Below are 25,607 nucleotides of genomic sequence, written 5' to 3' on the forward strand. Positions count from 1 at the left end.
CGTGGGTTCGAATCCCGCTCGTGCCATTGACTTTTTTATCTCGACTAAAAACCTTAATTATTTATTGTTAACTTGACAGTTTTAATGTTAATACTTTGTTTTCCTTAATTAAGATTCTTTGTTGTTCAATAGGTATTGTAAATTATACCATCCTTGATACCCAGGCCCACCTAAAATCGATAACAACTAATTATTTTTATAAATTGTTAAAAAGTTTTAAATTAAAATCTCTCGTGATTTGGACACGCTAAAATGGTTGTGGAAACAAATGAAATTCTAAAGGGCCGGTTTGTTATTTGTTTGGGCAATGTACCACTCTACGCGACGTCCTTAATCGCCTTGGCCTACTTAAAAAAATACTATATCCTTTTCTACTGTTTAGGATATTGTTCAAATTTATTGAACACCACGTAAATCTTTCAAGATTTGATAGATACGTTATGTAAATGAGTTTGGCTAATTCACAATTTCTGGGTAGCATTTAATTTTTATTTTATGGTTTGGTTATTTAAACACAAACAGCGTTTTTATTTCCGTGTATGTCACTCGCAAAAGAAATGTTTAACAATATTGTTTCCTCTTGTTTTGAGGTGAGAAACTATCTTGTCAGTTGGTAACCCCTGGAGCTCGGCGGTTAGACGGATAAGACCGAGGTCTGACGTCAGACTGTCGACATCCCGGGTGGTTAATTCTCGAGACCTGCCGGTAATTTATTGTAAATTACACAAAAGCTGGAATTACCGGTGTTCTGCGAGAAGTGATAGGATCAACTCTGTATATAAGACGCGTCCGCAAATTTGAACTTATATAAATCAGTAATCAGTAAAACAAAATACAAAGCAGCACAAAATACACAAAAGTAGGATATAAATTAGCCCCCAAAAATAAAAACTTCTATATTTATGTATTGTTGAATATTGGCGGCATGGCAATAATTCCTTGACTACTTTGTCTGCTCTGAAGCTAGTATTTATTTAAAACATAATAACAATCATTTGTGTTAGTTTTAGTTTTTATATTATTATTTACATTAAAGCCGTATAAAAATTAATAATTAATCACCTGGTTTTGCTCTTAATAATGAACTAAAGCAAAACAATGTAATAAACTTCGAGTTAAATTTTAATCTATTATTAAATGATTTTCCGTTGTTTTGGTGAATTTTCTTTTCTCACACCGTCATTAAATAATTTACTACCTTTTAATTTGGTTTATATTAAAATAAGCGTGTTGTAATTAATACAATATAACGATAAAACAACGATAAATCCAGTTATTTTGTCTTTGAGTCTATATAATTAAAAATATAAAAGATTTTAGTCTAATTGATATACTAATATTTCTTAAGCCTGGGTTTGTTGAGTTATTCAAATGGAATATTCTCTTACCTCTGTCGTGGGACATGTCGCATTGGAAACGCGGACGAGACTGATGCGAAAAACTTCATTGATCAAAACGACCAAAATTGATGCCTTTTACCATTTTTAGAATGGGAAAAGTTTTACTTCAAGGTTGAATAGCCGAATCGAACTAGAGCAATGACTTGAGATAGTGAATTATTAACAACTCGTAGTATTAATTACAAAACGGATTCTTACGGATATGAAATACAAGTAACTACACCGTGAATATTGAGAGTTTTATTTAGAGAGTTTTATTTTTATTATATGTTTTGTAAGATTTCATCTTGTGGTCTGCAGCGCGATGAGCCTAGAATTCAAATGCTACTATATTTTTACATGCCAATTTTCCAATGTGTTTTATAAATTATGGATTAATATGAATACACTGAAGATGCGAAATGCTGAAACGCATCTGACAGAACATGGCGAACAGCGAGGATAAAAAAACCCAAAATTGTCCGTTTTTTAAGGTTTTCAATTTTGCAATTCTGATTTATACATAATAATAACTTTTAATCAATACAATTATTTTATTTAAATAAAAGTAAAAATCAAAGCAGTATTTGTGTGTTGTGATTGTTTGTCTATTGAATAGTAATATAAGGGTAAACTATTTTTTTAAATTATCCTTCATTAATTTATTACATTATGGATTTTTATGTGAAATTTTTAGGCCATATTAGAAGGAATGTTTTTGGACTGATTAAATTATATTACATGTAATATTACGTAGAATAAATTAAATTATAAATTGATTATACTTAATTGTGCTGGGCGATAACACTACTAAAGGTTTAGTGCGTACGTATTTACTACTACCTTTCTTATTGGACGTATAATTTAATTCATTTATTAGGTTTTTTAATGACATTTATTTTATTTTGTATCCTCCACGTGAATTATACACTTTATAAATTGTTCTTTATGCTATAAAATCCCGGCTACAACACGAATATTATGGCTAGCACTGCACCGTAGGAAACGTGATATTAGAACCAACGAATGCTGGAATTAAATTTACTTTCGTGTTAAGAAGGTGGAATTTCGGGCCCACATTCGTTTGAGGAGATGAGGAGAGTTCTTGGGATAGGAAGTAGTGGAGAAGGCTTGAACAGTAGGGCTACGATGAGTGATAATTGGAGTGATAATTGAACGCATCACTTCTTTAAATATGAAAATGATAGGAATTGTAAGGAGTTTGGACGACTTCTTCTGAGGACCTTTGATTGGCATGCTTGGCTTAGCAGGATATTAGATGGCTTGGTGGTCCGCATGTCCAAATTGTCGAACTAGTGTTTTGTACAACGTTAGTTTTTCCTTTACTTGCCAGATTTCGGTCTGATTCTTCTTTGTTGTCCAAATTTAGTTTTTCTTGCTTGTGTTTCCCCTTAGCATTTTAGTTGTGTAGATGTCGGTAGTTCTTTACTTTAACGTATATAGTTGGCAAAGCTGTTTATTTAACGTGAGCGTAATTTGGGTGAATTTTCCCCTATTCTGTTTCATCTTCCACGCATTGCACCATTTTTCAATGAGCTCTACTGGAGATTGGAAATGGCTTGATTAGAAAAGGGTGTTGTACTTATGTATATGAATTTATGTATATTATTGTTTATTGTGTTTATTAATATTGCTTTTGTTAAAATCTTTTATTAGAAAGAATAAAATCGCGTAAACTATTTTAAAAGTTAAAGTACATGTCCAACAAACAAGTAGACTTTATGAACAGTATGGGATATACTAAACATTCAATGTTGTTATAGTAAAATTTAATTTTTCTATATAATATTGCATGTATTAAAATGTAATCAGTAAAAGAACGTACTTTGTAAAACGGCTTATTAAACGAAGAAATTAAATTAAAAGTTCAAGAAGATACCTTCCTTAAAGATATTTAATGATTTTTTCGTTTTTTTTTAATTTCTCCAAAAATAAAAGTTCAAGAGATACGAGTAGATTTATGACGCAAGCCTTAGATGTTCAATATCTGCGAACGGGTTGAGAATCTGATCAAGGTTCCATAGGACTATACGAACTGTTTTGTTGCATTTTAAGTGTAGAAGCATCTGACAAACTTGGCGTACGAGTGACAAATCATCATGTATAAATAATTTGGTGTACAAAAAAGAAACAACTGAATCATTTGTTCAGAGAGAATATATATACTTTTATATTTATAATATGAAAGTATTTGACATAGAAAATAAAATAAGAAAATATCAGGAATACAATACAACAACAAAGGTAAAAAGTAAAAAATATGCGTCAAACCAGCAGTAGTTCCCAAGGCTTGGTTCTCGACTCTCACTGTACCAAGAAAGGCACTAACAGCAATAATCAGATTACGATTAGGCAACCCCCAGGCTCAATAGTCTGTCCCCTCACTTATACAGATTAGGTTTGCGACAAACCTCAACATGTGCGTGCAACGTAGAGATATGGAAAGATGCCGATCATATTCTACTGTCTTGTACTCGCATCTCGGAGGGAAGAGAAGAATTCATAAATAGTAAATAATTGCACCCCCTACCCACAAGATGCAATTGGGTAGGGTGTAAAACAAAAATTAGTCAACGCCATGGGTGTACTTATGGGTAGAAACCACATAGAAATTTAATACAATCAAAATAATAATAACTAGAAATGAATACTAAATAAAAGTGAAATAAAGTACCTAAAAAAGAAGAAGAGAGGCATGGTTATACACTTAAAAGAACAAGGCCAAAAACAAACTTAATCTCCTGCGAGTGGTCGACCTTGTGACTGACGTGTTATCAATCCTCTACAAAAAATTATGTTAAATAACGAACGTATTAACAATAGATGTAATTATAATAAAATGTTAATAACAATAGTGTATATTCAAGACCAGGATATTTAAAAACAAATTTACTTGATTATGGTACATTGATACTATAACGCTGAATGTATTAAAGTTTTTTAATTTAAAAAGTAATCTATTTTTTTCTGCCCCTCACACTTTTTCCTCACCCTCTCACTCTCTCTCTCTCTCTCTCTCTCTCTCTCTCTCTTCCTCACACACACATACATCTCTTTCCATCTCTAAGTATTATTTAATATGATATGCCAAAATCTTTGCACAAGATAACTAATTTTATTAATTATGGCGCAATGTAATTATTTTTTGTACGTTTTCAATTTTTTCTGTAGGAATGAAAATTGTTTTTCTCCGAATTCAGAAGTACTCTGACTCACGTTTATTGGCTTGATCGATTTCACAGCTTATCGATTTGCAAATGTCAACATTTCCCTGTTAATAATTCAACAAAGCTGTAATTAATTTTACAATGTTGCATGTTTGATAGTTATTACATTGGAAACAAATAAAATATCTTATATTGACATAATCACTCTCGCCAGTACAAGTTTCTAATAACTTTAAAAAATAAACTTCAAGGTTTTAATGTCATGCTCCTACTAAACCTACATCGCATATTCCTTCAAAGTTAACCATGTCCGCTTCCTTAGACTGTAGATCGGCAAAATACTATGGAATGGGACCACTACTGAACTAACTATACGTTACAAAACGCCTCAGGAATTTTGACAAACTGACTTCACAACGATACTAAAGCGGGTTTAGAAATACAGCATCAAACTATGGGGTTCAATCAAACATTCGAACTTTCATCGCATTCACATTTCCCAATCCGCAATCCTCTGAAAAGTAATAAACGCCCCCTTCTGTGCATTCAGTCATACAGTCCATAATAACCTTAACCTTTGTTTGTGAAAGATGTCATAACATCCCAGTACACAACTTTCAGATGTCAAAGCATGCCGGTACACAAAATTCCACAAATTCCTTTCACTATACCCAAATATTAGTCTTAGTACTTACTTAGTACTATCTTCCCATCCCATTCCCAATATTCCTTCCAGGAAGTTGAAGTGACAGTGGCCTGACGACCTACTGGGCAGTGAGACTCCTGTCCCACAGGGTTTACTCGTCGAAACTAGTAAATTCAAGTTGCTACTTTCCACTTTCTTTTTTTGCTTTAATGTGTAAGTTATGGCCTTCTATTCACATGATTCCCGAACCCTTGCAATCAGGTAGTTTCTGTTCTCAATGTATATTTTGTACACTTCCGACTTAAGCATAATCCACACACGAAAGTCCAGCAATTTTTTTGCAACCTTTGCCCAATTGTGATGCAAATGAATCGATTAAATCAATTAGAAAAACTTGATGGTATTGCATTTCAGTATAATTCAGATTTTGCTCCCGATTCTTGCCGGTAATTTACATTCTATTGCGTTTGTATTGCTCCCTTACTCTTCCAGTTCATCTCTAACTCGCTCTCTCTCGCTCTCTCCGCTTTCTCTCTTTTTTAACACGAACGGAAACCATCAGGTGTTCTTCCATTATACAAATAATAACAAACAGGAATAGTAACGCTTAAACAGCATAAAAAATTGTGTATTTTCTAAAGTTCACGGCGCCTCGGTTATACTAAACCATCACGACTGACAGGTCTTGTAAAACTGTCGCTCTCTTTCCCGTACTTTTTCTATGCTTCACTTTCGCTCGCCTTCAGTTCCTCGCGTTTCAATTGCTCCCTTACTCTTTCAGTTCATCTCTAATACACACTGACTCTCTCTCTCTCTCTCTCTCTCTCTCTCTCTCTCTCCCTCCCTCCCTCTCTCTCTCTCTCTCTCCTCACTCTCCAATTACCAACTTTACCCAATCAGGTGAGTACTTTTTTCACTAGAACAGGAAAATTATCAGGTGTACTGTCCCCCCTGAACAGTTTATTTAAACCAAATTAATGAATGCATGCATCTATTTCGTTCTTCTATCTATAGTATAGATCCATTAATATAACGTTAAAACAGCATAACAAGTAATTTTGTATTTTCTAAAGTTCACGGCGCCCACATTATACTAAACCATCACGACTGGTAGGTCTTGCAAAACTGTTGCTCTCTTTCCTTTACTCTTTCTATGCATCACTTGTGCTCACCTTCAGTTTCTCGCGTTTCTATTACTCCCTTACTCTTCCAGTTCATCTCTTCCTCTCTATCTCTCTCTCTCCCTCTTTTCTCTCTAGTAAATTTTACTTTACCCAGCAGGTGTGTTTTTTTAAATTCGAACAGAAAAATCAGCAGGTGTTCTGTCCCCCCTGAACAGTGTATTAGAACCAAATTAATGAAATCATGTATCTATCCGATTCTTCTATCTATCAATAATGCAGATCCATTAGGCAAATGATAACAAAAAAACAGGAATAGTAACGCGTAAATAGCGTAACACGTAATTGTGTATTTTCTAAAGTTCACGGCGCGAACATTATACTAAACCATCACGACTGGCAGGTCTTGAAAAAATGTTGCTCTCTTTCCCGTACTCTTTCTATCCATCACTTGCGCTCACCTTCAGTTCATCGCGTTTCTATTGCTCCACTACTCTTCCAGTTCATCTCTTCCTCTCTCTCTCCTCTCTCTCTCTCTCTCTCTCTTCTCTCTCTCTCTCTCTCTCTCTCTCTCTCTCTCTCTCTCGCTCTCTCCCCTCACTCCCCAATTACCAACTTTACTGATGCAGGTGAGTACTTTTTTAACAAAAACATGAAAATCATCCCGCAATCATTTACCTGAAATTGGTGACAATCTTTGCCCTATTGTGATCCAAAGAAACAATCTGAAATAGTCGATTACGCATACAGATGAATCGATTAAATCAATTGGTAAAACTTGATGGTTTTGCATTTCAGTAGAATTAGATTTTGAATATAATTTGCATCCAGTTGTAGTTTTTGAAGTTATGAATAAAGTTTGCACCCGTATATACGTTCGATTAGATTCATTTAATTTATATATACCCTAATTAAGCAATATGCATAAACCAAATAATGTTTAAAATAAACTTTCTATTATCCCCCTGGGAAACGCCCGGTTTATACATCTGTATATACTGAAAACACATACAAATTAATAGATACTTATATAGTGGGGGTGAGGTATTTTTTAGGAACTGATTGCGTTGTGGGATGAAAGGACCTGTTTGCAGCTCACCGAGCCCAATCTCGGAGGAGCGAGATTATCGAGGCCTGCCGGTAATTTACTGTACATTACAAACTGGAATTGCTGGTGGACTGCGAGAAGTGATAGGCACAACTCTGCAAATGTGTGTTTATTCACGAGCATCTGCGGATTTGAGCTTAAATAAATCAACAATTAGATTATCTTAGTATTGTAAGTTTTTGTGTTTATATTATGTTGTAAGTTTCTTACTGTACTATGAATTATTTTAATCTTACATTCTGACTTTTTGACTCTGTCATAGAACTGCATTTTGCTTTGTTTAAAATACCACCGAAACGATAGAATAACGTTCGTAGAATAACGTTAATATTCTTACTAAAATTCAAAAGAGAAGATGTGTTAATACAACATGTACCAATGATGCCAACAGAAGCGTCTTTCCAATTCAAATGATTGCAATTTCCAGTTAAACTGGCTTTTGTACAGACGATAAACAAATCACATGGTCAGTCATTGCTATTATGTGGATTGAATTTGAAGAACCCTTTGTTTTCCCATGGAAAATTATACGTTGCATGCTCCAGGATGGGGAAATGGTTTTTGTGGCATCACGAAAAACATTGATACAATGGATAATCCAAAAGTATTGCAATAAATTTAACGCGGAATACAACAGTAATTACAATTTAATATAATGTAATCCAAAACAGAAATAATATTGCATGTGTAGTGAATGACTTTAATATGATGGCTAAATAAAATTATTGATATCAAACATTCAAACATTCAATTGTGTTCATTTAANTATATATATATATATGTGTGTGTGTATGTGTGTGTAAACCTGATATATATTAAACATGTAAAATGATATTGCCCAAGAGTATAGAAAAAAGGTGACAGCATTTTATGAAATACTTCATTTTAGGTTAGTTAATAATTTTCCTTCGTTTATAGCGTGATCAGTTATAGGTATTGAAAAATTTGATCTACCTTGTTCCTGTTTATGGGCCCTGGTGTCCGGCAAAGGAGGGCGCAGTCGTCTCGGGTGCAGCATGTAAAATGCGGGCGTGTTGCCTTCCGAGTCGACAGCCTGCGTGTCAGCCGCGGCCTCGACGAGTCTGTTCCAAGTTTTAACACAGCCACCGGCGTAGTGAAGCGGATTTCTTTTCTCCTGAAATAACGGATTTGAAAAAGGTCATTTACACATATGGAGAAACACTTATTGAGAACATTTACGCCGTCAATACAGCATTACAAATAAAGTGAAAAAGGATGGAAAGATTTTGATCCTTACATGCATTACAACACATAGTAAAATTCATGTTATCGTTTTTTTTAGGTTGTAAACCATTTGTTAAATTTAACATTCCACAAAGATCGGAAGATGTTGGTAGAATGACTTTTCAAAAATTCAAAGACTACCTTTGTATTTAGCCTTCAAGAAACAATATTCCCACCAAATATTCAGGACTTAACAAAAATACAGTCATTACATGAACGATAACGAGCGATCGGACATGCGAAATTGTATTATTCAATGCAATAACGTGGACTATCATAGAAGGTAAATATTTGCTCAATAATTGAACACATCAAACAAAAAAAGAACCATCACTTTAAGAAACACGTAAGAACTTTGTGATTGATATTAAACAAAGAAACAATGTTGAATAGCTATAAGCCAAAGACCTAAATCGGGCATTACTACACTGAATTAGGATAAAACATAATACTCCCTACTTTTCACGTTTGACGATGCCGTATTTCAATCGAAAGTAAATGAACTTTTTAACGCAAACGTCAATATTTCCAATACGTTTGTTTAGACGACATTCATTTTTTATTGACAATACGTCAATGTCTGTACAGCTTTCAAACGCCAACTCGGAATGAAGTCTTTCGACGTTTTCTTTTATTTTACCAAGCTCTAAACGGTGAAGCCCTGACCAATGGTTGATACGCGAAATCACTGAAAATGACGCAAAATCGATAATGATTGGATCTACCATCGCCGAACACGTAACGTTTTACTACAATGGTCATAAATTCTTTAGAATAGGATCGCCTCTAAATTGTGCGCTTAACGTCCGCCAATCATAATTTTTATCCTATTTCAAAACAATCTAGTTGTTTTTGGAAAATTTGTGATTTATAAAGGCCGTACAATTAACTAAGTGGTGAGGTAAAAGTAAATCGTGGAAGCTATTTTGTGATACGCTATGTTCACTAAAATTTTGCATTTTGTAGGAATATTTTTCAAAATAAAACTTGAAAAGTATTTCTGATATATTATGATAATAAAAACATAATTATAAAACTATAGCATTCAAGATAAAAAAATTAGCATTAATGTTATACGTTATTAGTTACAGTTGTATTAATCCATACTAAATAATAAATATTTTTCTTTCAATAAAAATATTACGTTTTAAAGTACATTTTTGTTTCCTAACATTTTACAATACTGGTTAATTTTAATTTAATATTGCTGAATATTTATTATCAACTTTTAAGTAAGGACTAAAAGAAAATATGCAATTTTGTAAGTATTATTGATTTTAAGGCCCTAGGAACTTTTGAAAAATTTGATTTACGTTTTATGATAAAGGTAAACTTTTTCCACAGGTTGCTCATTTGTGAAGGTTTTTTGAGACAGGTATTTATGCTATTACATATAAATGTAACGATAAATACGATAAAAATATTTTAATTATAACTTGTTTATTGATATATTTGTTATTAACACACAGCGTGAAGTGTTTAATTTTTTGAAAAGTGTTAGTTCACACGTGCGCTTCTGTTTGTTTCTGTTTTGTCGAGGCCGTTACCTTGGCTGGTTCCTGGGGAGCGGCTTTGCGGTAACTGGACGTCCTTGGGCAACCCGGTCCCCAAAACCACCCCCACCTGGCGAACCGAAACCACCCCCGAACGCCATCCCGCCATCGCCAACGTATCGTTTAGCGAGGGAAATCATCACCTGCCACGTTGATTAGAATTCCTCCGATCAACATTAGGCAACATCTGGCTGAACCGATTTCGGATATTTGTGGGGGTTGTAAAGGTTTCGTATTAATCGGTTTAAATCACTTTTTTGTAGATGAAAAAGGCAAGATTTACTGTTAGACGAAAATTTGGAATTAATGGCGTCAGTAATACATTGTTTAATGTGTCTAAGAATAAAGAACCCTCACACGAATTAAAGTTAAGTTTTTTCATTAATCCGATACTGTTATCAATTAAAAACAACATTTGATGCATTGATGTTGATTTATCACTGTTAATAATGAAGTTTTTGAAGGAGTGCGCAAGTTTTATAAAAAATTTATTTTAATTTTAGTTTTGAGATTACTATTATATTATGAATACTATTATATTATTATTAGAGTGAAAAAAGAATATTTTTTAACCTCGCCCCGAAGAATATCGAGTAATCTGTGAAAATGAATGCGACCAGACTTCTATGTTCTATCGGACGTTGTGTTTATGTGAATTTATTGGATCGGATATAATTTATTATCTTCAAAGGGAGTTTATATATGCAGACTTATATGTTTGTATAGTTAATATTCAAATATTATTACACTCAATATAATGCCCCTTTCTTTCAAGCTAATAATTTAAGTCCGTGGCAATGTTAGGACTGAGTCGTTCTTCAAGGAAATTTGAGATCGCCTGTAAATTGTTTTGCCCTGATGAAGACCTTAAAATTGGTCGAAAGCTTGGCAGAAACCACTGATTTTTTCTTATCTTCAAGGCCATACCTTGATACAGAGTGTTCGTGAATAATATAATATTCAGTATATATTGTAAGTTTTATGTTTATCCCGTAGTTAACAACCTGAGGTACAAATGAGAAGCTAGCATTTTAGGATATCGACAGACAGATAAAAGCATACATTTCCTGTCTTACTAGGTGTCCTGAAAAGTTTCAAATATAAAAGTTTAAAACCGCAACTAGCAGGAAAACCATGTCAGTCGCGTTATTCCATGAGAAGCTTATTTTCAATGCCGGTCACTTTTGAAATGCAACACAACTAAATATTATAGGTTTTTGGTGATGTTATTATTTTAATTTATTTTTTCCTATAATACTTATATTGTTCTTCGTGAACAAAATAGTAACATAAAAAAAACTATAATATTTAGTTGTGTTGTAATTCAAGTTTTTATTAATTTTATTGCAAAATGCACTAACCTATCGGAGATTCGGCTTTTGCATCTAAATTTTTCTAAATTGAACGTGACACAGGTTATTGACTTACTGCTTAATGATTACAAAAATTTAATCAAATATGCTCGCCACGCCTGGCACTATCGCCAAGAGTTAATATTAGAATTTAATTGTTAAATATTTTAAAGCCTTGTCATTCTAAATTGCTGGCCCAAATAATTTATATAACTATACTTATTGTAAAATAAACAAAGAACAAAAATTATTGTTTATAATGTATGTTAGTAATTAATGTAATTATTAAAACTTAAATTATCAATTGTAATATTAATTTAAGGATCAATTTTTTCTTTTTTTCTTTTGTACTTTTTTCTCTGTGTCGTCCAAAAATTTAAGTCAAATGAAAAACGACCTCCGGCAGACGGACCCTCCATGCCGTAATTTTACTTTAAATTATATATTATGTAATGTTTATAACTTTTCTTTTTTGCAATAAAATATTATTATTATTATTTATATTATTAATACTTATATTTAGTATGTCTCCATTTTTAAGGTTTTGGTCCCGAAAAAGTAATTTGCCGAACAGCATTGGATGGGCTTTGCCTACATCACGTTCGATTCCCTCTACGAACGCGAAGAACGGGCCTCTATCTACATTTTCGAAACGGTTTCGCTTAAAGTTCTTTCTAAATTTGGATTGTTTTCGCTTTCGTTGTATTTCAGTTTTTAGGAGGAGGTACTGAAGGCAAGCGAAAGTGATGCATAGAAAGAGTACGGGAAAGAGAGCGACAGTTTTACAAGACCTGCCAGTCGTGATGGTTTAGTATAATGTGGGCGCCGTGAACTTTAGAAAATACACAATTACTTGTTACGCTATTTACGCGTTACTATTCCTGTTTGTTTGTTATCATTTGCATAATAGAGTTATACTCTAGACCGATAGAAGAATGAGATCCATACATGATTTCATTAATTTGGTTTTAATAAACTGTTCAGGGGGGACAGAACACCTGATAATTTTCATCCTCTAGTTAAAAAATACTCACCCGCTTGGGTAATGTATAATGGACAGAGAGGAGGGAGAGAGTGAGATAGACATTAACTGAAAGAGTAAGGGAGCAATACAAACGCAATAGAAAGTAAATTACCGGCAAGTATCGGGAGCAAAATCTGAATTATACCGAAATGCAATACCATAAAAATTTATCAATTAATTTAATTGATTCATTTGAATGCGTAATCGACTATTGTAACGCTATATATAGCGCTATTAGCCCGGCCCGGCCGAATTTCTCTTGAACTAATGACGCTTTAAAAAAAAACAAAAAATTGTTGATTATTAATTTTTACCTTTCTTTGGAGAAAAATTACACAAGAAACCTCAGGCTCAGTTCAACATCAAAATTTCAAGTTCGTGCAGTATAGTTGTGCTCACAGAAATTTCCAGAGTAAACCATAAAACGTTTATTCGTGTAGCTCGAATTTGAGGAGATACGGATCACTTGCTGTTCCATCACCAAGAAAAAAATCTGAAGGTCTGAAAATACCTTTCCGTCCAACTCATTTTTAAATTTGGAAAAAAGAATTTCAATACTATTTATATTTACACCTAGAAATGTTTTTTTAAACTTTTTTAGAGTTTGTTAATATTGTATATATATATATATATAAGATACAAATACAAAAATAACTACGTAGATAGCAAATATGTGCAATGTAGGAGTGCTTCATGTCGTACGGGAATGTCTCGGAAACTGATTGTCACCTATGTCACGCAAATTTAGATACGCAAGCCGAGCGAATTGTGCCACTCAGGTTTTTACGTAATGGAAAATTTTCCAGACCTCTATTCTAGCTTGTTTTATTCATTTTGTTGTATAAGTTCTTCAAATCCTTCTTCTTAAAAATCAATTAAAGGAAAGAAAGTTGCATTAAAGTTGAGGATTTATAGTCGTTATACTGGTTTTCGCACTAGTCTAATCTATTTTTTCTTAAAGTCCGAAAAAAATTCGTATGTGCACTGCTGGTGGTTGTACTTGTGCGTGTATGTCTTTGGTTTTATTTATTTACTTATTAAGAATTACATTACATTAAATTTTATTTAAGTTTACATTACAATTAAATAAAAAAAGAAATTATCAATAACCGTTTTTCATTTTAAATGACTAACTTTAAATATCACCAGTAAATTAAAATAGGACATTATTTTCATGCTCAGCTTTTGAACAAAACTTTAAGACTTTTGGATAACAGTTTAGTATTGAATATAAATATTTTAATAAATGAAGTCATTTAATTTAAAGTGTATGATTTGAATCTACAGGTTATCAAAGTCTATAGATGCGATAAAGCATTGCATATCTGAGGACTTAATCATCTGACACCAAATCACTTATTCTATTTAGGAGGACACTCACCACTCATCGTCACCAGGAATTTCAATAGGGAGTTTTCATGTACGAACAAACACCGGTGAGGTCCCATTTGTTTAGAGGTGTTGTTACAAGGGCAAACATTGTTTTGTATTATATTTATTAACCTGTGAAGGTGTGCCACTGTTCTTCCTATGACAGGATCATACGTGATATTAAAGAGTATAACTTGTGACATATTATAGTTGGGAAGAAGTCTTGACGAGATCTTATTTGAGAACAAGCACATCAATTTTTCCACATGTGTATTTTTACGTATTTATACATAAAACCGTTTCATTATTATTATTACCAGACCTAACAATGAAGATGACAAGAAGCCGAAACGCTCTAATAGATAGGCCAAAACAATCCGAAACGATCTAACTACGTTATTTATTAGTTATGAGCTTCAAATTTATTTGGTGATATTGATTCATTAGAGGATTGAATTTCTTCCTATTTTTTACAACCTCGCAGTTTTTGTCGTTGGCTAAATAATTTTTATTGCATGATACACATGTGGCTTGTTCGTAGGACCAGCATCTTCTAGTCAGCTATTAAGAATAACATTATTTCATTAAACCAAATTTAATCTATGTCCAAAATTAGTGGAGGCCGCCTCCCGTCACAGGGCGGAGGTAAACCCGATGTATATAAAGATGAAATCATTAAACTTTACTTCCAAAACTTTTTTCCAAAAAAAATTCATGATAAATACGAATCCCAATAAAAGAAGTCTAGACGACTCTCCTAGCTCGTTTAAGAAGGTAATAATTAAGGAAAAACTGAAATACGAGGAAAGCGAAAACGATCCAACTTTAAAAAGAACTTTGAACAAAACCGTTTCAAAAATAAAGATAGAGGCTCGTTCTTCGTGTTCGTCGGTGGAAACGAACTTGATGTACGCAAAGCGCACACAATGCTTTTTGGCAAATAGCTTTTTCGATTCCATAATAATGGAGACGTACTATAAGGAAAAAAAGAATTAAAATAATAACCAACAAAAGACGATAATATTTAGTTGTGTTGTAATTCACGTTTTTTTACTTCAAAATTGACCGGCATTAAAACCAAGCTTCTCATTGGAATGCCGCGACTGGCATGGTCTTTCTGCTAGGTAGAGTCTTAAATTTTTAGACTCTAAACTTTTCAGGTCACTGACTATTATATTATTCACGAACTCTCTGTATCAAGGTATGGTCTCAGCTGTTTGTGCCAAGCTTTCAACCTATTTTAAGGTCATCATCAGGGCATAACTTAATTAAAAATTAGTGACAAGGCGACTTATCTCTGTAAGGGTCCCGGATTCGAATCTCAGCGGGAGTACTGAGTACAGTTTTATAAGGAGTACTGACAGATGAGCTTTTTTTTCAAAAACACCGACCGTTTACCGTTTTTACATTAAACATCATTTAATAGAAGCATGGAGCTTAAAACTTTATTAATTTTTTAAAACTTTATACTCCGTTTTTCCATAATGGACAATTTTTATTGTACTGATCATGTGATTTCTTTTATTAGGTTACGTTTCGACCAATCACATTGTAGAAGGTGGGTTGATTGACTAATATTCACAATTACATTGATTTTGTTGGCTTCCTGGTTGGCTTCAACCAAAATAATCACAATTGTAATGCAAATGACGGGTGATAGATTTCTTCCGCTGTACTAAGCTCAACTCATAAATTCCTAATTCTTGAAGTTATAATATCGAATATTGTATGTAGATATTTAAATTTGTTTTGTTTTTTTAATTTAACGTTTAAGTTATTATTAATGGTTTCAAAATCCAGATGAAGAAATATTCCACGAAAGCTACGAAAAAACAGTGTTTTTTGTTCTTTCAATTTCGCCTGATCCCAAACTATAATATCAAGTCTGATATCAATCGCATCAAGAAAAATAAATAATGCAGATTTTTTCCCGCGAGCTTAATTTTTACATTTATAAATCCAGAAAAGACTATTTGAATTTTTTTACCTTTAAACGTGTTGGATGCGAAAATTTGAGAGTACCTTGTCGAGGACGTGAACTGTGTCCGGATAGTTTTCGATGAGCCATTCCTGCAAAGGGACGTGGTTGTGAATGACGGCTTTGTGCAGCAGACCAAGTCCTCCAGAATCCGTGCTTAGCTCCAGGTGGAATCGCGGCTCCCGGCTCAGCACGCTATCCACCTCGTCCACCTGCCCACGAAGGCCGGCCTCGTGCAGTTCCTCGATCCTTCTCTGAAATATCAAACGGCATTTTAAAATATTACATTATCGATTTCGGGGTTACCGGCCTGGGGTCGTTGTTTGACCGGAAATCGTGTGTTTATTATTTACTTCCTATTCTTACGTTTCATGTCAAGAAAAAACCTTCTCTGCCAATATTTTAAAATAATTATTTCACTAATCTTTAGTATGTTTTGTTATTTTTTGTTATAAACAATATAATCATATTTGTTATTACGGTCAGGAAAGCGTTGACATTTATCGATAACAGACGTTCACAAACGTTTTATCTAAAAGGGAAGTCGATAGATGATGGAATCAGATTGGACACGTTACCTATTACATGAAAACGTATGAAATTTCAAAGAAACTCAAACCGATTGATTGACCCGGATTGACGGAGTAATAATTAACTGTTCGAAGAATTACATTTATTGATGTGTTTTATACAAAATTCCCTTTAATGGCTACTATGATTTAAAAAACAAATAACAACATTCCTTTCCGTTTAGAAGTATGAAAGCTACTTAAAATAAATTCTATTTAAATTACCTATGATAAATTATGAGAACATGACATATGAAACTGTTATTTGTTACGACAAATAAGTGCCTTATCATAAATATTATTAATCTTCTTTTGTTGTTAACTTACAAATAAAATTATAAAAATTATTATACAAAATATATATTGCATTGTACAATACATTTTCATTTTGTTAAGATTCATTCGTATTTCATAGAAGAAATGTAAAGTAAGATTTGTGAGAATCTTACTGACGATTACTTTTTATGACGATTATTTTAATGTTAGGATATAAAGCAATGACCAGTTATTAACAATTTATCCTAAAATAAGGACTTAAAATCATTGTAAAAATAGAAAAGGGCTGAGACAAATTTATGTTTTTGCGGAACAAATGTGAGAGTGTTCTTTTAGGAAAGGTCTACTATCTTGTTCACACATATTCAGTATGCTGGTCCGCTGGAGTGCATATACCAATATTAAAGATCTTTTAGTTGAACTAAAAATTGCTAGAGCATTGTCTTATAAAGGAAGAAGTCAGACTCGTGTGTAATCTTGGGGCAGGGCAACGAGCACAGATCGCTGTTCCGGTACTTCAGGGATATAAGGATTTTTAAATGCTTATAGTGTTTGTGTCATGTCTGTACGTGTTTGTGTTGTATTTATCTAAATGTATTAGAATTAATGTAATTTATTATCGTGAAAGGAAGGAGTAGTTTAACAGAGGAATATGGAATATTCTGATGGGAGTTTGTGACATCTGGGGAGCAAAAGGAAGTTATAAGCGAGAAGGGAGTGGGTTCAACCCCCGAAGAATATCGAGTACTCTGGGGGGGGGGTGAAGGTGAATAGATTTCAATGTTTCTAGCGGATGGAGATGCATCGAATACTTTTATCAATAGGATCTCTTCCAGGTTTGTGAACAAGGTAACCCTTATTTGGATACCAGCACATAAAGGACACCGTGGCAATGAAAAGGCAGATAGCCTGGCCAAAGAAGGCTCTAATACTACGTTTGTCGGGCCACAACGGGTATTACCTCCCTCTATGAGCACAGCGAAAGAGAGTATTAAAAACTGGGGCATGAAACAATTCCTTAAGGAGTCGAATCTATCCCCCAAACACAGGCATTCGAAAGAGTTTGTTATGGTGATCAAACCAGCAGAATCGAAATGGCTATTCTCTACCTCAAGGAAGGGAATTAGAAGGCTGATAGGTATCCTGACGGGCCACTGCCCACTGAGAAGACACCTCTCCGTAATGGGTATTCTACCAGATCCTTTTTGCCGTTTTTGCGAAATAAAAGAAGAATCGGCGAGGCACTACCTCGCAGAGTGTGATAGGTATGCTAGGTCTAGGTTTGAAATCTTTGAAGGAGCGGACATCAATAAATCACTCCCCGAGATAAAATGGTCCAAAATCTTGGGGTTTGTGAACAAGTCCAAGAGATTTATGTAGAACACGTGAGCCGACCAAGTCCCGGACCTTTTAGGGATGAGGTACGAGTCTACCCAGGCATTTAACCCCTCGGGTCTTGGTCGCCCACCCTGCGCAATATATATCGTAGCTTTGTGTCTATTCTATACTTCACAACCTGAGGTGTAAACGAGAGGCTAGTATTTTAGAAAATCGACGTACTATGCATATTAAAGCAGAGAGTCAGTAAGAAGATCAAGACGCTGAACTGGCTGCATATTAAACAAAATACGCGTGAAAGACCAGACAAAGAAGGAAAACACGCAGAGGGCCGGCGATGATCTTAGCTGTTTGTCGGCCCATAAACGTACCCTATTATATCGCACATCCGCAAATCGAAAAATTATAAAAACCGTATTATTTAGTTGTTTTAAGTATTCGGGTATGTGATACTACAGAAAAAATTACACAACTGTAGGTGAACTCTTAGCTGCTAGGCAGCACCATGTGCCACGTTTGAATTAGCGGAAACACAATCTCACCTCACGAAAAGTGGCACATGTTAGTTCTGTGTCGAGCTTTGGAACATCGGTGTGAGTATTCATCAGGAAAAGTGGCACAGTTGGTTTAATAACCAACCAATATTTTTAATAAACTATGCCTGCATGTCAAGGGATCAATAATTTTCAAATTATAGCATTGATACATTCATGATTTGAAATTTATTTGCATGCATATAAAATATTTATAAAATTTACTTTCACATCACTTGGACAAACTGATTCTAAATTTGTTGACAACCAACAAGAAGGAAACTAACATCAATGATAATAATATATTCACTAGTTTTCGTGGTCCGCTTGACCAATTAATATTTTTCAATTAATGATAATAATAGTCTGTCAGTCTTCAAATTCCACCCTTTGGCAACTACTTTAGGGCAGAATGTTATGGATATTGGATCTTCTCGTTGCACTTTGATAACAGGTAATGAGAAGAAAGGTTTGATCTATAATGCTATAATGCTGATAGTTCTAGCTCTTCAGATTTCACTAACAAATCTGGAAATCATGAATGCTCAGCTTCAAAATTACAGCTCAAAAATGTTTCAGAAAATCAACATATTGTAAATACTGAATTACCACAATTATATTTTATGCAACGAAGGATGATTGCCTGGCGTTAATTGAATCTTACAGCATTCCTAGGTCCTATGCTACGTTTTTCTCTTCTTGATAAAAGCAAGGTAGTACTAATTTTGAAAAATAATCTTAGTTTTCATTGTTAGAAGTATTGATCACTTTTTCACTCACAAACACTCTGGGTGAAAGTTTGATAATTACAATTGTTAAATCAATTGTACAAATATGTTTTTCGTAATGTGAAATTAATATTAGCCCTGATGATGACCTTAAAATAGGTCGAAAACTTAACAGTAAGAACTGAATTTGCTTTTCTCTTCGAGACCATACCTTGATCTAGAGTGATCGTGAATTATTTTAGTTTCATTTTTTTTTTAAATAACATTCTTAATTAGTTTTTCATATTGGTTTTAACACTGTTGTCTTTTTATTTAACTTTTACATTATTTTATATCTTCAGCGATTTTTTTAATGTTTTGATTAAATATGTTATTTTTAATTATGTATATTTGATAATCAATAAAACTTATATTTCAATAATTAATTTTGTACTTTATGTAACGAATTAGCCCTGACTCCAGGGAAAAGCAAATTAGTTTGGGTCAAAAAGAATGTTTATTTAATATTGTTTTTTCATAATATTTTAAAAAGCTTGTCTTTTAATTTTACATTATTTTATAGTTTCAACGATTTGTTGATGTTTTAATTACAATATCTTCAATAATCAATAAAACTTTTATTTCTATAATTAATTTTGTATTTTAAATAACGAATTAGTCCTGACTCCAGGAGGAAAGCACATATAAATATTCTTAGTAAAAGGTACTATAAGGATATTTATGCACGTTTGTTCGGTTCACGTATGTGTTTGTAGTTGTCTGTTAATATCACAAAAAAATTAATACCCTTACAGTCTTTCATTAACCACCATTATCGTTAGAGCAAACAAACTAACTTATATTATATTCAAGAAAAGTGTCACAACTCTAAAAGAGGTAATTTTTTAGGGCTAATACAGATGGATTTTTAAAGTTTTGTGTTTTCTCTTAGGTCATGGACAAACGAAAGAAAATATAAACAAATCATTACAGTTTTTATTGCCAACAACCGTATTTGCGTGTCCTTAATACGTAAGTAAACTTCCATCTGTCTCCCTGTAAAAATTTTTTTTTTTTTGAGTTGTGTCACTTTTCTTGTAGGTGTGGGATATATATAAAGTAAGAATGGAACACTTGTTTCCAATTTTTCAACAATACTGTTTTCTACGACTTTTTATCTTAATGTCTATAGAGATTTAAGAAAATTTAAAAATATGGAGAAATAAGATAGTAAAATTCAAAACTTCAAATTATAAACTGAGGAACCCATTGCAGTTTGTACTGCATTAGCCTAAAACAGTACTAATGTTGAAATGTTTCTTATAGGAAAGCCCTAAATGAAACAAAGAAAATTAAATATGGTTCTTCAACCAGGTGATCTCAAATCAAGTAATACAGTGAATTTTTAATGCATTCAATAACTCCATATTTAAATTAAAGATTTAATAGTTTCACAAGTTACCCAAAGTTGGTGAAAAAATATTATAAAAAGAGATTGCTTGTGTATATTACTAAAATCCTGGGAAGAGAGTTGATGAAGGCTCTTGTTTTGGAGTCGGGTGAATATTCTCCAACAAGGGTAGCTCCTTCCCCTTGGAGGATGAGTTCCATCAGCCTTTCTATCTCTCCTCCCCTCAGCCATTGACGTACTATCGAAGGATGGACCGGGACCGCTAAATCACGAAACAACATACAAAATGTTCAGTATGGTAGGAAGACAGGTTTTGCTACATGGTTTTACCTGTGGGTGGGCTCGAGTGGACGTAGAGGCCAGTAGGCTGCCTGGTAGGAATTTTGCTTCGGCGAGACCACTTGGCGCTCATCCCGGCTCGTCTTCCTTACGGCCAAAAGGAAATTATTAAAAAATGTTAATTTATTAATAAGCTCACTCCTAGTTTAATATGAGAGAAATAAAAATAATGTAATAATATTCCGTGTTATGATATTCCGTGCATTGTACATAGGGAAAACAGAAAATTGCAAGAAAAAAAATTACTTGTTTAATTACAATTCTTTCGATTTTATATTCATAAAGAAGAATTGTTTCAAGCATTCAATAAGAACTTTCCGTTAAATAAATCAGTAAGGTTAATTAAATGAAAATGAAAAATTAAAATGAATTATGAACTTCAAAATGTTAAAATGGATAAAAATATTTAAAATAAGGTAGAGTCGAGAAAGAGAGAACGTGTGGAGTGAGAGAGAGAAAGAGAGAGAGAGAAAGAGAGAGAGAGAGAGAGAGAGAGAGAAGGAGACAGTGAAAGGCAGTGAGTGTTACCATTTTAAAATAACTACCATAAAAATATTACAAAATTTTTATGCTTATAAATAATACAACTATAAATACTTATTTAAAACGGTTATTAATTTTCTTAAAGTTCCTTTCTTGTTCACATCCTGTACTCAATGTATTCTGCTTACTTGTCATACTCCCAACGCATAATTTCAAAAATTAAACCATTCTTTTAACCCCAGCACCCAAGAACACCTTGAGTTTATCACCGACTGGTGCCAAAATCGGAGGACAAGACTGAATGAGCAAAAGTGTGTACATTTACATTGAAAAACAGTCTTGATACACATAAATAGACATGGCATCTCCATAATAGACTTAACTGCGAAAACTTTTAGAACTGAAATTTTTTTGAACGTGAAAACTCAACTAACCCTATGCAAGATATTACTGCGACCACTATGGGCCTAAGCAGTGGATTTGTGGGATTCCGCCAAGAAATTCTACATCCAGTGCTTCCAATCAAAAGTCCTCAAACAAATTGTCAAAGCTCATAACTACGTCGCTAACCTCACTATTTACTACGCCATTAGCACTCCTTTTCACAACTAATTGATCAGATCCCGCTTCCAAAATGTCCACAACAATCTTTCGATCCATCCTTAACATTCTGCTCACTTTCTATCTACGCTTTCCCTTGGATACCGAATCGTCGTCTCAAACCTTAGCTGGTTTCTCTTAACCTGTGTCCTCCGGGTGCAGTGTTGGCTGTAGACTGGCTGTAGTGTTGGATGTGACGGGTACAAAAAAACAAAAAATAAAATAAAAACACTCGCAGATTTGTAATATGAAATTTTTATACGTGTATACAGGCTACAAATAAATGATTTATAAAAAAGTACTAAATATTTCTAATAACTAATGCTTTAAGTGGAATCAATTGAAGTTTTGTTTTTGCAGTAACGGTTCAAAATCATTTTAGTATGTTGTACGATATCGGAATTTTTCTACGTTCCCGAGTTTAAAACAAGAAATAGTGCGAGACAGGGTAAAATAACTTCTTACTTAATAATTTTTTGTACAATTTTATGGGATAAACGTTTATTATAAGTACATAAATTCAAAAGTGTATAATTAATGTTAAATATTTCAAGGGTGATTAGTTCGTTGTGAAATATTGAACCTGTTTTTCGTGATTTGTTTTTTTAATAATAATATTTCTCATTTCAGGTCTTTTTCGATTCACCTTGAAAATATACAATAATTATAGCTATTGATCGTTTTTTACTTCGGGTAGGCTTCATTGACTGTATTCATTAAAAATAAATGAGTCAATTAGTTTTCCAACTTGTAGTACGTCGTCAAACGATTGTATTTCAACACATTACGCATTATGTCAACGGCAATTTGTTTATTCATGATCATCCTTGAACCGTTCTGTTTATAGACGGTCGTACTTTTTAATTTAATGTGTATGTATTTCATAACAGTAGAAAGACTTTACATCTTCGTGCCTGAAAAATCACTGATTCCTGAGATGAAGTAGCGTGTTTTCAATACTTAGAAGTGCACGCGACTGCAACAGGCTTCAATTAAACAAGATGGTCCCATTGGAGTAAGCTTTCCTTCATACACGGAACTGCAATTGTAAACAATCCATGAAGTGATTTCAATTATAGATTACTTTGAAGTGAAAAAATATATGTTTTTAATATTCTTATTCTGTATGTTAATGAAGTTTTATTTCATTCGCCCAATAATTGTTGATTCTTTAACTTTAGAATGTAAGTTTATAAGGAAACTAATTTTCTTAGCATTTTCAAACGATTACTGTTATTCGAAAGAAGAAAAGGTAAGTTGAAAGTTTTACAAAGTAATTGAAATCTAGTAAAATTGATAAATATAAAAATGCTAATAATATCATTTTGAAGAGGGGCGTCGGTAGCCGTAACGGTTTAGTTGTTGACACGGCGCTCATCGTTGTAAGGTAAAGGTCACGTGTTCGAATCCAGCAGCCCCCTTCATTCGAACCCGACATACTTCCAAATGGGCTTTTTTTGAGGTTTGCTGCGAACTGCTATTGTGAACCATCGTAAAAAAATATATTATTTTAATATTTCTCTAACTGTGGGGTGTGAACTTGTAATTTGGTCGTTACCAATCAAGACCTCTTGGTCTGTCAGACGCGTTTTAATATTTCGCCATTTTCAGTATTTTCATATTATATTAAACGTTGAATTATCAACTTTCTAATGAAATATTACAAAATTGATTAATAAATAAAAAACAAAATACATTTTACTGTATGTATTTTCAGAAAAATTTGAATGGTTTAGCCACGACTATCTATACATTTTATAATGTTTTCTTTATCCATACTAAATAAATAATAAATGTAACTAATATTATATTTAGAGCTTGATGATATTAGGCCACAATAAATAGACTATCAATGTCCAATTTTTTTTTTTTTTTCAGGCATTTCGGTGAAAGGTGAAATCCCCCTCAAGAATATAGACACATTAAACACGTTTTTTTATTATGAAAGCATGTTATAAATTATGCAAAAATATATACATTTTTCTATTTTCAATTGTACAATTTGATAGCACAGTATAGATTTTATACGAAAAAGTTGCGGCTATCTTTATAAAAAAAACTATTCTTTTATTTATTTTTTGTATCGTCTTATAGTAAAACCTCATTAACAAGTCTTGTTTAATTATGTTTTGTTTCACGTCAATTGTAAAAATAACTTATAACAACTATATCTTGGTTATTAAAAAGTTATTTAAAATTCCGTGTAAACTGAAATAAATGAAATATCTTAGCTATTAATGTTATGATATAAATGCCATTTTGCAAGAATCGCCTTCCTATCAAATTTAAATCCATTTCTAACAATAAAATAACCCTACAATACTTAAATTAACTATTATACTTAACGTAATTAACTGTAAAATTGTAAGCATGCTTACAAAACTGATTTTTTAAATTATGTATTTATCAATATATTGAAATAAAATCTATACTCAACACTAAATTTATTTTTAAAGAGTTTAAGTAGTATTTTAGGAGATAAAAAAATATACCAATGAATTATGAGCTAATCAAAATACAATTAATGAGCCTAATTTATTAATGTTTTTTGATCATCAATTTTGCTATTATGTTGGTGGAAAGTTGAGTTTCTTGACAAAAAGACTTTTTTGCTTAGCAAAGATACTTAATTTTATTTGAAACCTAACCATCCCTATTATTTGAGTTTACAAGTAATATATAAAAAAAATAAAGGTGGGGTGAGTATGTCGATTCATTTTTTGTAATCGATAGTTTTACTCAAACTCTGTGAATAGAACCATCGTTTACAAAAAGTGAAGTTATAAATATGTTTTTAATAATCAACGCACTGATATAAGTGATTTTTACAATTAATGTAAAAAAAATTAACAACAGACTTGATAATGAGGTTTTACTATATGTTCATATAAAAAGAAAATAAGTACATTTACTTTACATAAATTTATGAATTAATGAACGTTGTACTGTAAAATTGCATGCCACAATAAATAGTAATAAAATTAAAAATATATATTAATGTTCATTGCAGTTGAAAATAAAGTATTTTCCAAGGCTAAGAAGCATATGGTTACATAGGAAGTTATAATAATATTCAAACATGATAAATTTAACAAATAATGCTAACGATGTTGTTATTTTCTTTTTTAACAAGTGAATCTGCTACATTCTCTTAGTATTAAATTTTGTTTTGTTTTTAATGGTCAAGATATTAATAAAATTTTGTTTTATTTTTTTGGCCTTTTGTGAGTCTGTTCAAGAATGTCGAAATAGTCGCGAATTTCGGATCCAGACAAGGCTAAGGAAAATTTTTAACTTTAATATAAATATTGTAAAGGTGGGGTGAATATGTAGGTCCACTTTTTTAAATGATGGTGCTACTGACAGAATTTGTTGTTTACAACAAT

The 25,607-nt window shown here is 32.7% G+C and overlaps 1 protein-coding gene across 4 annotated transcripts in view; it reads right to left on the reverse strand.

The window, feature by feature from the left end:
* LOC106668453 overlaps positions 1-25,607 on the reverse strand; it is a 58,353-nt gene that overhangs the window by 32,478 nt on the left and 268 nt on the right. For 2 of the 4 annotated variants that reach the window (XM_014397237.2, XM_014397236.2), the window contains exons 2-5: positions 21,130-21,225; positions 20,901-21,061; positions 16,010-16,219; positions 8,397-8,577 (exon numbers count right to left, since the gene is read on the reverse strand). In XM_014397237.2, coding sequence (XP_014252723.1) covers positions 8,397-8,577; positions 16,010-16,219; positions 20,901-21,061; positions 21,130-21,211 — 634 coding nt within the window. In that variant the 5' untranslated portion in view covers positions 21,212-21,225. Of the gene's footprint in view, positions 1-8,396; positions 8,578-10,234; positions 10,246-15,974; positions 16,220-20,900; positions 21,062-21,129; positions 21,226-25,607 lie in introns of those variants that run through there. The other 2 variants (XM_014397238.2, XM_014397239.1) reach the window with 2 other exon arrangements.

Source organism: Cimex lectularius, unplaced genomic scaffold (assembly GCF_000648675.2).
Source record: "Cimex lectularius strain Harlan isolate CLEC.00 unplaced genomic scaffold, Clec_2.1 scaffold144, whole genome shotgun sequence".
NCBI lineage: Eukaryota > Metazoa > Arthropoda > Insecta > Hemiptera > Cimicidae > Cimex > Cimex lectularius.